The sequence below is a fragment of the Pagrus pagrus genome (genome assembly GCF_965226575.1).
Source record: "Pagrus pagrus genome assembly, chromosome: 1".
Taxonomy (NCBI): domain Eukaryota; kingdom Metazoa; phylum Chordata; class Actinopteri; order Spariformes; family Sparidae; genus Pagrus; species Pagrus pagrus.
In genome coordinates, this window is record NC_140185.1 from 16775213 (window position 1) to 16788560 (window position 13348).

The 13348-nt window shown below is 41.5% G+C and overlaps 2 protein-coding genes across 2 annotated transcripts; both read left to right on the forward strand.

Moving 5' to 3' along the window:
- Window positions 1–591: 591 nt before the first annotated feature.
- Window positions 592–5068, forward strand: LOC311256783 (cell surface A33 antigen-like). The gene is made up of 8 exons (XM_084352084.1): window positions 592–670; window positions 1250–1422; window positions 1600–1816; window positions 2142–2306; window positions 3271–3390; window positions 3595–3759; window positions 4544–4660; window positions 4794–5068. Exons 1-8 carry the CDS (start codon window positions 607–609, stop codon window positions 4901–4903), a joined length of 1131 nt encoding a protein of 376 aa, XP_084208210.1. The 5' UTR covers window positions 592–606; the 3' UTR covers window positions 4904–5068.
- A 1083-nt stretch (window positions 5069–6151) lies between these two features.
- LOC311256773 (cell surface A33 antigen-like) lies at window positions 6152–11466 on the forward strand. Its single transcript, XM_084352073.1, has 7 exons — window positions 6152–6383; window positions 7283–7455; window positions 7633–7849; window positions 7962–8126; window positions 8235–8351; window positions 8468–8594; window positions 9602–11466. Exons 1-7 carry the CDS (start codon window positions 6320–6322, stop codon window positions 10029–10031), a joined length of 1293 nt encoding a protein of 430 aa, XP_084208199.1. The 5' UTR covers window positions 6152–6319; the 3' UTR covers window positions 10032–11466.
- Window positions 11467–13348: the final 1882 nt, after the last annotated feature.

The window sequence follows — 13348 nt, forward strand, 5'->3', positions numbered from 1 at the left end:
AGGACATGACCTCATGACCTCAGTGGCTTCAATGGCAGCTACGGCCCTGACCATCTACTTGCAACGTTGTTTTGCTGTGAAGCTCCAGAAATGTCACCTGACTTTCCTTGGACATGAGGGTGAGAAGGTAATGACACATTCCCATCATGTGTCGGCTTGTTCCGTCCCTGAACAGCAGGATGAAGAGCATTGCTCCAGTCACATCCACTGAGCGGTGCTGCAGCACAGACACACAGTACAGCTTGAGGCTGAGTCGCTTTAGGGGATCTGTGTTTTCTGCTGTTGAAAAACACTTTCTCTTCTTTTATATGAGCGCTCAAGATTTAACCAAAACCATGCACTTAATTGAGATGGCACCGTCGACAGCAGATGGACGCCAGAGACTGGTTTTGTTGTTATTCTCTATCAGGAGCGCGGTTTTCATCCAAACGGCAGATAATTCAGCAAAGAAAAAACACGTCAGGCTTTAATAAGAAAAAGTCAAGTAAAGTCAAGTCTGGTCATGTTTTGGGGCACACCCACCAGGCTCATCGCTCAATCGACGCCGTTAAATCTGTGTTTCATTTAGAGAGAGAAAGCAGACAGAGAAGACTCAGTGACGGTTGGATGAAGATAATAAAAGTCTTGACTATGGAGGGGAGGATTTCTACCTTGACTCTTCTGTGCCTGGGTGAGTTACTCCTGAAGAAATATTTGCATCTCTTTCTTTGCGCCTTAACGAGCTGCCACAGCTGCAGGTGACTTGTTATGAAGTTCACCTTCATTACCAAAAATAATATTAGCCAAAAAAATAAAATTTAGGAATAGAGACTATAAATCAACATCATCAGTTATTAGTATGCTTTCAACTAGACCCATTTCCTTTCACATATACGCAACCTTATTGAATTGTTTTGGTGTTAAAGGCTTGTGAGACTTGTGTCAAACATATGAGCAACAATCAAACTCAGCGAGGGTTACAACTAGCCATTATTTTCATTTATTTTCTAATTATTTAGATTTTCTTTTGTTTATGATTTTCTTGATCAGTGTTTTTGGTCTAGGCCTGTAAAATGCTGTCACAAGTTCCCAGAGCCCAAAGTCTTAAAATGTCTTCCTCTTTTCGACAAACAGTACAAAATCAGAAACAGAGATAGTGGTTTTCAAGGCCGGGACTAGCTGGTTAGCATGCTAACTTCAATAGATATCTCTTCAACACAATACATAGCTGTCACTGACCGAAAATACTCTCTGTTTTTAAATCTTACAGTGCTGTCAGGTGTTGGTGCCCTCCAGGTGAACATCCCAGAGGAGGTATATGAGCATGCCAGAGGTGACAACATCACACTGCCCTGCAGCTTCTCACCCAAAGCCCCACTAAAGGGGACCGAACTAGTTATCATCTCATGGTCTGCTGAGGGCGTACAAGCTGGTGCTCAAGAGGTCAGACTACTACGATGTGTTTTATCATTATGTCTATATGCTGTATGTGTCTGTGATTCTCTATTAACTTGAGCATAATTCAGTATGATGGTTTTATGAATAAGAACAATAAGAAGACAAGAGAACTTTGCTTTCTTCCTCTTTTAATGTTCCTCTGACGCTGTCGTTCTCTAACAGACCCTGATCCTCACTTATTATTCCGTTAATAAACAAACTGACATCAAATCGCTGTACGAAGGTCGGGTATCCCTGGACGTTGATGTTGCAAAGGGAAAGGCCAACCTGAAACTGTCCTCCATCACACTAGCAGACAACAAGGTGTTTGAGTGTCGCGTCCAGATCCCGGGTGATGACGAAGGCAAACAGGCCGACACGGCACGTTTGGTGGTTCTAGGTAACATTTCATTTGTTTTCAAATTAGTGTTTTAAAGTGGGAAAAAGACTTGAGTATTGCATCTTTAGTCTGGGTTTCCATTGAGCTTAATATCAGGTATTATACTGTATGTATTTAAAATGTTAAAGTTCGGTCAGTATCATGTTTTGCATTTAAATGTAAGTTGACCATGAAAAGGAAACTTTCTGTGTTGACCACTTTGCCAACTTTGTTACTTCACTGTATTACCAGCTGGCATCTTTATGTCACAACACTCATTTTATCTTATCTAACAAAGTTAGAGAAAGTGACCTTTTTCTTTGTTCATATTTCCTTTTTTTCCTAGTTGCTCCATCTACGCCCATCTGTAAGATCCAGGGTAAGGTAGAGTACGGTGAGAACATCAACCTGACGTGTGTGTCTGAGGAAGGCTTGCCACAACCCACCTACAAGTGGGAAAGTCGAGACTTCAGGAACATGCCTCTTCTTCCAAACCCAAGAACAACCGACAGTAAGTATCAGTGACACTGGCGGGAAAGGTTTACTCACCTCTGGTCATGAGAGTGAGGGTCACGTCACTTTCTACAAGTTGTAAGCTTAACCTCTGTCTCACGGTCACTTTGGAGTCAATCCTCAACTGCATTTATGTTTAACCCTTGTGTGGTGTTCGGGTCTGTGGGACGCGTTTTCACTTTTTATCGAAAGAAAAACGATACGATTAATTATTTTTTCAAACTCAGACTCAATGGCCTTGGCTCATTTTCTGTGAAGAACATATATCAGAACACATTTTCAATGACCACACACTGTACACCCCCCTACACATTTACATTACATACAGGATGTTCGGGTCCGCTGGACCGAGGGCGCGTGTGTGTGTGTGTGTGTGTGTGTGTGTGTGTGTGTGTGTGTGTTGTGCGTGCGTGCGTAAGTGTTGAATTAAAAACCCAAAAATGCGAAGGTCCACCAGACCCATGAACACTGGCTGAATAGCAAAAATATGAACACCACACAAGGGTTAAAGCTGAACCACAGGATCTGTGTGTAGCTCTCACGAATCTGAAGACTACACTGTCACGTTTCTGAACACCAACAAAGAGTAAGGTGCACATTTGGAGATTCGGTGGCACTAACTAGACTTTCAAAAAAATAAATTCAGAGGCTGTTGCCTGGCCAATACATTCAGGACTAAAACATTCACTACATTTTAGGTTTTTTAAAGACCTAACTGAAACAAACACATTTGACTAGGACAGGCCTAACTACTATTTCACTCTTCTGCATTCTCTCCTTCGTATTACCAAAATCACATCACACTTTGGGTTGATAGGTCAGGTGTCCAGCATCTGCTGATTGAGCACCCTTGGATTGTTTATGAGCAGAAAACACTGCAGAATTTTACTAAAAGATATATAAGATAAGGTGGCAATAAAATCATGATAGCATTGATGTGTGTTTGTCTTGTTGTCTTTCAGAGGGAGGCATCCTGTCTCTTTACCAAATCTCCAGAAACACATCAGGACACTACACCTGCACGTCATCTAACAAGATCCGCTCTGCCACCTGCAACATCACCCTCTCAGTCGACCCTCCAAGTGAGCAAAACCCTCTTATTACACATTCTCATCTGGAAACTTAGTATTCCCAATAAATCTTGACAAAAATGCATTAAAATATACATCTTTCCTCTTCTCCCCAGAGCTGTTAAAGCTCAGTCAGTATTATCTATCAGCTGGCATCTTTATGTTATAACAAGTTGCATGAGTTAGTTATTTACTCATATTTACTTTTTTTACCAGTTGCTCCATCTACACCCATCTGTAAGATCCAGGGTAAGGTAGAGTATGGTGAGAACATCAACCTGACGTGTGTGTCTGAGAAAGGGTCGCCACAACCCACCTACAAGTGGGAAAGTCGAGACTTCAAGAACATGCCCCATGTTGCAGATCCCAGAACAACCGACAGTAAGTATCAGTGACACCAATTCTGATGGGACTATCGAGTCTGGAAAAAATAAAATAGTTCTCTGGTGTTAATGAGTTGTACTTGAGGTTTTCTCGCATTTGGCCAGAGGCAGAGCTGATGCAGCGTATTGTGAGCAGTAGTTGCCCTGCCAGTAAACACACCAACCTTTTTGGCTGTCACAGCTGCAGTGTCTCTGGGCTCGTTAGGTAAAGCAGACAGGCTGGGTGGCAGAGCAGCAGCAGGGCAGCCCGGCGGCAGCAGGGCAGCCCGGCGGCAGCAGGGCAGCCCGGCGGCAGCAGGGCAGCCCGGCGGCAGCAGGGCAGCCCGGCGGCAGCAGGGCAGCCTGCCACCCAGAGACACTCTGCAGTGAAGAGGGGCTCTGGAGGATGAGTGACCCAAAGAGGAGCAGTGGGGAGACTGGGGGAGAGGCTGAAGAGGTTGATGTGATTGATCCAGAATAACGCTGCGCAGAAGGAACACAAGGAAAAAAATATTGTGAAGAAACGCAAAAGTATCGTGAGGTAACGTAAAAGTAGTCACGATTTAGTCTATTTTGATTAGGACCTACCGAACTACCATCTCACTCTACTGCATCATACCTTTATATCACCAAAATCTACACTGACAATCCCAGGAACTACTTTAAATAGCATTAATTATTCATCGAGCACCGTTGGATTTTTTTACGTACAGAAAACTCTAGAATTTAATGAAAAAATATATAACATAATATACGATGCCAATACAATAATGACAGTATTGCTGTGTGTCACTGTCTTGCAGAGGGAGGCATCCTGTCTCTGTACGATATCTCCACAGATACATCAGGATACTTCATCTGCACTTCAAGTAACAAGATCAGCTCTGCAACCTGCAACGTCACCCTCTCAGTCATGCCACGTGAGCAAAGCCTTCTTTTAACACCTTCTCATTAACAATCTGTCAACTTGGTATTTTCAAAAAATACATCTTGACAACGATGCATTAAAATACGCATCTTTCTTCTTCTCCCAACCCGTCTTCCCTCCCGCAGCCTCCAAGGACATTGGTCCCACTGCAGGAATCATTGTTGGAGTCGTTGCCGCATTGATCGTACTCTTTATCATCATCTATTGCTGCTGCTGCAAGAAGAAAACATCTTGAAGACAATGCATTAAAATATGCATCCTTCTTCTCCCCAGAGATGTTAAAGCTCAGTCAGTATCATGTTTACATTCAAATGTTTCAATTAAGCTACTGTAGCAAGTCATGGATTAAAAATTTTGCAATATCTGCTCTGTGCAGCACATCATTTTGTTACTCTGTATATGTTAAACTGCATCGTTCCTATTAAATAAAAAACAAATTAGTAATAAAAATGAGAGGAACAACATAAATGGACTTCTATTGCTCTTTTCCAGTCTACTGAATGCTCAAATCGCTTTACAACACCAGGATGGAGGTCATAGTTCCAGTTACTTCCACTGAGCGGTGCTGTACAACACAGAAACCATAGGCTACAACATAAAACTGAGCCATTTAAGATGATCTCTGTTTTTTTTTCTTTTGAAAATACTTTTTTAAACATGTATGTGAGTAATTTAAATCCAGTTTAAACCAAAATAATGCACTTAATTGCAATGCCATTTTCAACAGTAGATGGAAGCCAGGGACAAGTCTTGTTATTCTTTATATGTTATATCTTTATCTTTATCTGCTGTTTTCATCGAAACTGGGTGATTTCAGCAAAGAAAAACCTCTTACAAGTTAGATTTTTCTCCCGTACTTCAGTATAGCTACATATGTTTTAGGCCTATCTGTTTACTGGAAGCTCCTTCAGCTGGTACCCAAAACATTTAGTCACTTGTAGTCAAATATTTTAAACTCAGACAGTAGCTGATGATATGCCTGAAACAGTGTGCCCTCTCCTTGTTTCGCTTTGACTGTGTCGTTGTGTATGTGGTGTGTGTGTGTGTGTTTGCCTGGAGGTGATAAATCCTCGTCAAACCAGTCTGACAGGACCAAACACTTCTCTTGTTCCAACAGCAACACCCACACACACACTGTGGTGTTTGGTTATCCTTTAATGCGCCTCGTCTGTTTCTCTGTTGCAACATAAAGCTTAAAATAAATAAATGAATAAATTGTACTTATTGGTATTTCTGTTAGTATTATGGGGTGTCTTCATCCTGAGCTCTAACTAGAGCTCAAGATGAAGACACGTTTAATTGTGATGTCTCACAGACAGAAAAGGGAAATCAGTTCAGTCCTGTTGGCAAAACAAGCCTGAGAAAATTCGTTCATGGCGGGAGTATCCTCTCAGTCAGGTATCCCTCTTGATTAGACGACAGGCCGAAACACGCCAGGTGAGCGGATCAAGAATGTTACCTGAGCGGCAGGAGCTGCGGTGATTGGCTGGGAGCGCTGTCTGTCAGGCATCGGGGGCGGCGGGCACACCCATCGGGAGCGCGGCTCAGGAGACGCCATCGGGGTTTCGATGCAAATACGTCCCGGGCGGCTCCAGATCTCTGTTTCATTTTAGAGGGAGCGACAGCACACAGAAGACTCAGTGACGGTTGGATGAAGATAATAAAAGTCTTGAGTATGGAGGGGAGGATTTCTTCCTTGGCTCTTCTGTGCCTGGGTGAGTTACTACTGAAGGAATATTTGCCTCTCTTTCTTTGCGCCTTACCGAGCTGCCACACCTGTTTGCGCACCTTCACAACAGGCCTGTTTATGCAGGTGACCTGTATCTTCGGTTTGTCATTAAGTTAGGCCTACCTCTTTTTTTATAAAAACTAAAAGCAAATAATATTAACAAACAAAGCGATATTTAGAAATAATGGAAACTATTTAAATCAACATCATCAGATATTAATATGCTTTTAACTCGACTTGGTTTCTTTCTCATATACGCCACCTTGGTTTAAGTATGAAGAGCATGTGAGACTAGTTTCAAACGTGTGAGTGATAATCAATAAAGCTCAACTAGGGCTACATTTAACCATTGTTTTAATTAGCTTTTTTAAATGTCTATTATTTTCTTGATCAGTGGTTGAAGCATTTGGTCTAGGCCTGTAAAATGCCCATCACAGTTCCCAGAGCCCATATGAAGTCTTAGCACGTCTTGCTTTGTTCGACAAAAGGTACAAAATCCATAAATATTCAGTTTGCTGACACAGAAGAGTAACATCTCCAGAAAATATTCACATCTGACAAGCTGGAACTTGTGATTATTCACCACTTTTGCTCAAATAACTAACAAATTAACAAAATTTGTTGATTTCTTTTCCGTCCGCTCACTAATGGTTTCATCTCCAAACATAACATGTGTTTCTGTGCTGTGTGTGTCTGTGGTTGGGAGGGTGGGGTACAAACACATTAGTACAGATGCAGGTCAAACTGCTGAATCATTCTCAGTATGTGCACATTTTACACACAGGCTGTGATCCGGTCAGATTAACATGACTTCATCAATTTAACCACAGCAGATGTAGATGCAGCTAAATGTTGATCATTATTGTCTGTTTTTAAATCTTACAGTGCTGTCAGGTGTTGGTGCCCTCCAGGTGAACATCCCAGAGGAGGCATATGAGCATGCCAGAGGTGACAACATCACACTGCCCTGCAGCTTCTCACCCAAAGCCCCACTAAAGGGGACCGAACTAGTTATCATCTCATGGTCCGCTGAGGGTGCACAAGCTGGTGCTAAAGAGGTCAGACTACTACGATGTGTTTTATCATTATGTCTATATGCTGTATGTGTCTGTGATTCTCTATTAACTTGAGCATAATTCAGTATGATGGTTTTATGAATAAGAACAATAAGAAGACAAGAGAACTTTGCTTTCTTCCTCTTTTAATGTTCCTCTGATGCTGTCGTTCTCTAACAGACCCTGATCCTCACTTATTATTCTGCTGGTGCAATTACTGACATCAAATCGCTGTATGAAGGTCGGGCATCCCTGGACGTGGATGTTGCAAAGGGAAGGGCCAACCTGAAACTGTCCTCCATCACACTAGCAGACAACAAGGTGTTTGAGTGTCGTGTCCAGATCCCGGGTGATGACGAAGGCAAACCAGCCGACACGGCACGTTTGGTGGTTCTAGGTAATATTTCATTTGCTTTCAAAGAAATATTCTGCTTTTAAGTTTCTAACAAGTTGCTAAAAAAGTTGTATGATTTAATTCTTTATACATATTTCCTTTTTTTTTTGTCTAGTTGCTCCATCTACACCCATCTGTAAGATCCAGGGTAAGGCAGAGTACGGCCAGAACATCAACCTGACATGTCTGTCTGAGGAAGGCTCGCCACCACCCACTTACAAGTGGGAGAGTCGAGACGTCGGTAACAGGCCTCGTGCTGCAGCTCCAAGAACAACTGACAGTAAGTATCAGTGACACCGTCTTTTTTTAATGGGCTGAAACACTGGAATGTATAAAAATCTATAAAATCATGATGGCAATGACATATGTTTGTCTTGCTGTCTTTCAGAGGGAGGCATCATGTCTCTTTTCAATATCTCCAGAGACACATCGGGATTCTACATCTGCACCTCAAGTAACAAGATCCGCTCTGCAACCTGCAACGTCACCCTCTCAGTCATGCCACGTGAGCAAAGCCTTCTCATTATGCCTTCTCATTAACAATCTGAGAACTTGGTAATCCCAATAAATATGTAAGCAATATGTATCCTTCTCCAAATTAATCTTCCTTCCTTCCTGCAGCGTCAATGAACATAGGCTCCACTGCAGGAATCATTGGTGGAGTCGTCGCCGCTTTGATCGTACTCATCGTCGTCATCTATTGCTGCTGCTGCCGGAAGAAGAAGAAGGAGGAGGAATATGCCATGGGGTATAGTTTTTTCCCCATAAAGACACATACAAAAGCACTCACTGACTGATTAACAAGACGATGTGATGTGAACAGAGATTAACATCTAATATGTCCCATTCAGGGTTAGTGAGCAAATTGTCGGTCTATCAGGACAGTAGTAAAATTATTAGACACCTTTTCATAGCCACAAGGTCAAATATAGCTGAGTTCAGTTATAAAGAGACATAACTGGAAAAAAAGAAAGTTTTGAGGTTTGTTTTAAAAGAAGTTTGAGCATGTCACGAATAATTCAAAAATAATCTTAACAGATGTCTGCATGGGACATCCAGTTTTACTTCCTCTTCATGCATTTTAGTAAACCAAGACAGACAGCTCGTCCAAAAATCCTTAATTCCAGCTGACCCTACAACATAGTATCATATCAGTTTGTGAAATAGTCACGCAATATAATCCACGCGATTCGTGTACATCGACAGGAATTTTAAATTGTTTTCAGGGCTGTCGGCATCACTTTGTTTGTGCCTGCACCACATTTCATTGACTGAGTAAAACACAACGCTTAGCGTCGCAGGGATGATTTGACAGTGGAGTGATGTCCAGTATCGTCACACTAGAATTAATAGATTCAGTTTATGAGATTCACTTTGGTTCAGTTAGGAGAAGATCATGATTTCTGTAATAAATCAGTTTGTGAAATGCTGATGAAATTACCTTTTTTTACGATTTGTATACATGGACAAGTATTTGAGTTTAAAACTTATGAATCCTATAGATTTAATTTCATCACTTTTTTACAAATTTCCTTGAAACTGGGTTGGATATTGTGAACAAAGAAGGTGCAAGTCAACACAATTCACATATTTGCACTTTGTTCCTTTTGCACAACCACATTTGCTCCATTTGGTCCAATGACCAGTGATCTGAGGCGGGATGAAGGATGGATGTCCCCTCATTATCAAAATGGCCAAAATGCAGTACATCCACACAAACATCTGACATCTATGTTTTTTTTGTTGATTTTCCAGAGTTCGTGAGGAAGAGTACCGTGACAAAGAGCCAGCTTTAAACGGTGAGAGTCGCCATGCTGATGGGCAAGAGGACAGACAAGGTCATGATGACGCCAGGCCTGCTGGTGGCGGTGACCGCTATGAGGAAAGGAGTGAGCGCGACTACGACCGCCGCAGGGATAACGATGATCGCCGCAGCGACTACGACGATCGCCGCAGCGACTACGACGATCGCCGCAGCGACTACGTTGATCGCCGCAGCGACTACGACGACCGCCGCAGCGACCGCAATGAGCGCTACGACAGTGAGCGCCGTTATGATGACGAGCGTCGCTACGATGACCGCCGTTATGATGATGACCGCTATGACGAGCCCTACGATGATCGTGACCTTGAACCACCAAGTGTACCAGCCAATAAGCCGACGAGGAGGGACTACGACGACTAAGGCCACCGACCCTTATCAGCCACAATCTTCCAGTTTTAATCTCGTAATGAGTGACTTTAGTCCAGTTGTCCAATTTTTGCCTCCATTAATTGAAAGGAAGTATAATAGGGCTGTACCAGACGTAGAATTTTCTTGGTTGAATTGCATTTGACTACGAAGATTCGATGATTTGTTCCTTCTTGTTTTTAGGTCCAGCGCCACACTAAACTCCGACATGAGTCTCATGTTTATCCGTAGATCTCCCATTTTAATGCCTTCTGAAAAAATCTGATTTCCACACAGTCAGAGAAACGTCTTCATTCCCATAGTTCAGTTATAAATTCCCTATAAAATCCTGCCCGGCTGCTGACAGCGCTGTGAGCCAAAGAGCCAAACAGTGGACAACAGCGGAGGAAGTTGTAACACGACTTCACTGACAGTCAAACACTGGAGCAGAGAGCGTCGGAGCACCCAGCAGACTGGAATCGTGCTGCCCTGCCTCATGCTGCCCGCCATCACGCTGCCTTCTGTTGCCATCGCCCTTCTCCGCTCCATCACAGTTAGTTTTGTGATTGGTGTTGTAAAGTTTACAGCCTAGCATGCTGTTGCTCCTGCATTTTTTCTGTGTACAATGACACGGCTAAAAAAATCAGGACTCTGAATTATTTGTTGAATTGAGTTGTTTGTGGTGAGTTGATTGAAGAAGGGCAGGTGGGGAAGTGGGTGGGGTCCAGTTCCTTATATTTGTATGACAAGTTTTGGTACATGACAAACATTTTACAGAACTACAGAGAGCTGTTTAATTAGTCGTTGTTTTATATTCAAACACAATATGTTGACATTGTTACTAAGAATGCAAAGCTTTAGGTGCATGTGTGTTGATTTTAGATGGTTCTGCTGTTGGGTGTACTGTAACTGGTGGTAGTTTGTTTTTCAGAAAGTTACTTTGATACTAAAGAAAATTGCTTCAGTTTTGTGTCATTTTTTATGCTTTATACAATAGTTTTTCTTTGTTTGAGTTTGGTACTGTATATCCTTGTATACGTAGACACTGAACATGCTTTCAGTGTCCTCTCTACTGAGTGCTTCCAGGTTTTTTTGTGAAAACATTGTAGATACTAGTACTACAGCTTCCTCTGATTGCTGGGATTGATTATGTCAAAACAGATCTCTGGGTTTTTAAAATATATATTTTCTAATTTTAATCAACCAACAGTATATAATATATTATTGTCTTTCACCTTAAAATGTTTTTTCTTATGTTGAATTATTTTATATGGATTTATGTTTAAATTTGGGGTAATGTGACAATGTACATATGTTATCATTTTTATCTCAGCAGTAGTAATGGTAATGTTATCAGTTTTACATTGAGATTAATTGTTTTCTGTTGCATCCCATTCACCAAATGTGCTGTAAAAACAATAAAGGTTAGTAAATAAAATGAACAAAGCAGCTTCCTGAATCTGTATCAACACCGAACACTGAACACTAGATGGCAACATTACAAACAACTTATTTTTCATATGATCACACAATAATAATACTACATGTGTTGTAAATATACAAATATATTATTAGTTGTACTAGTATTAATTATTGTTATTTGTGGGATCCATTCATTTCTGAAACGTATTTATTGGTATGTTAAATGTCATACTGGTCCACACTTCATCATGAGATGTTCTTGGTGAGTGGAGCAGTGACAGTTGGAGCCAGACATTGCAGATAACATTGATGAAATTCAGAATTATAGACAATAATTAGACTTGAGCATTAATACGGCTCCCAGTTTCACTATGAGCTTTCTGGCTTCACTGTTATCAATAAAATCAACAAATAAATGCATAAAACATGCTAATTTCTTCCTGCTGAACCAACATGAATACTATTTGTCCTGCTGTCAGCCTTGGGCCTGCTCAGTTCCCCCTCTCCTAAATATATTGATATAAAAAAAATAAAAATTGGTATGCAACAACAGCCCGTTACCCAGCGACTTGGTCAGCTGCTATGAGTTGGCACAATTAATGTCACACACTGTAGTGTACTGTCTCTTTATTTTATTAGTTTCAAACAGAGAGCCACAGTATGGATACTATTTTCCCCTTTCCAATACTGAAACCTGAAGCCTGAGCTTTGTATATCAGCCGATACCAAGTAGCATCCTAATCTGATACCAGTGTGTCGTTGTCTGGAGGTTGCCTGTTTTCTGGCCTTTGTCTGTCTCTCTCTCTTGCGATGTAAAGCAGATTGTTGAAATATAGGCTTAATAGATAAACAAAATTATATGATAGGCATTTCTGTTTTGCTTTGTTATGTTCTGCTATATTATGGGCTGTAGACACATATGATGGCAGGAGTTGTGCCATCATATGTGTTGTTACCCATTTAAAAAAAAAAAAAAAAATAGTATAAGCAAGCAAATTAGAATTTAGAAATCAGCCCTTGAAATCAATATCATTGAAATGACTATGTTGTTGACTTGACCTTATGGCATAGTTTGTCTCCTTAAAGCATATTATCACTGCATATCAGACTTGTTGTTTCAAACCTAAAGCTGCAGGATGCAATTTGAACATGCATGATGCAAAACCTTCCACCTCTCTCTTAGCAAACCCACAAATTTGAAGGCAGCAGGAGGAGTCAGTTCCCTGTGAAACCTAATGCCTTGTGAGGTCCACCTGTACCACTACCTTAGTCCCTCTTCTCAAAGATGCCCCTCCAGCCCCACAGCAGAACGCCTCAGGCTGTCATCTCACAGTGAGATCAGGGGATGGTCCTTTTTGACTTTGCTTCAGTGCTGAAGGGCAAGAAACTGCAAAGGACCTGTTTTTTTTTTCTTTTTTGGAGGGGGTTGACTGGCATACAAACCTCTAAAACCAGGAAAAAGTAAATTGAATGTGCTCAGCTTTGTGCCTCACAGCTAGTACACCGCACACACACCACTGCCTCCCTCAGAAGTTATTCCCCACTGTTTCTCATCGTGCTTTTTGGCCACATCGATAAGAGCACCATGGCATCGAACATAATGAGCCGGAAGCTCCTTCTGACTTTTGGTTTAACGGGAGAACACAAACACTGGTTCCCTGGTTGAAAGTCCTGTGTATGACCCATTCATCCACCACAACATCCTTCCTATGTGTACTTTGTCGGTCTTTATATAACATCACCTGACTTTATGGCAGAAAGTCCTCAAGGCAAACTCCCATGTGCCTCTTGCAAACACCCCAGCCTTAAAGCGATGAGAAAGGAATATATTTAACATGTAGGTAAAAATAATTAAATGACATAAATGTTTTCTTTATATTTAAGAAATGGGCACCGAGAAACACAGGTCT

What these genes read in the sequence shown, in the direction of transcription:
- LOC311256783 (XM_084352084.1), top strand. Translation starts at nt 607, where the DNA reads ATGAAGATAATAAAAGTCTTGACTATGGAGGGGAGGATTTCTACCTTG. An exon ending in AGATCCCAGAACAACCGACA is followed by an intron (nt 3,760 to 4,543) that starts GTAAGTATCAGT and finishes ACTGTCTTGCAG; the next exon opens with AGGGAGGCATCCTGTCTCTG. An exon ending in CACCCTCTCAGTCATGCCAC is followed by an intron (nt 4,661 to 4,793) that starts GTGAGCAAAGCC and finishes TCCCTCCCGCAG; the next exon opens with CCTCCAAGGACATTGGTCCC.
- LOC311256773 (XM_084352073.1), top strand. Translation starts at nt 6,320, where the DNA reads ATGAAGATAATAAAAGTCTTGAGTATGGAGGGGAGGATTTCTTCCTTG. An exon ending in CACAAGCTGGTGCTAAAGAG is followed by an intron (nt 7,456 to 7,632) that starts GTCAGACTACTA and finishes GTTCTCTAACAG; the next exon opens with ACCCTGATCCTCACTTATTA. An exon ending in GAGGAGGAATATGCCATGGG is followed by an intron (nt 8,595 to 9,601) that starts GTATAGTTTTTT and finishes TTGATTTTCCAG; the next exon opens with AGTTCGTGAGGAAGAGTACC.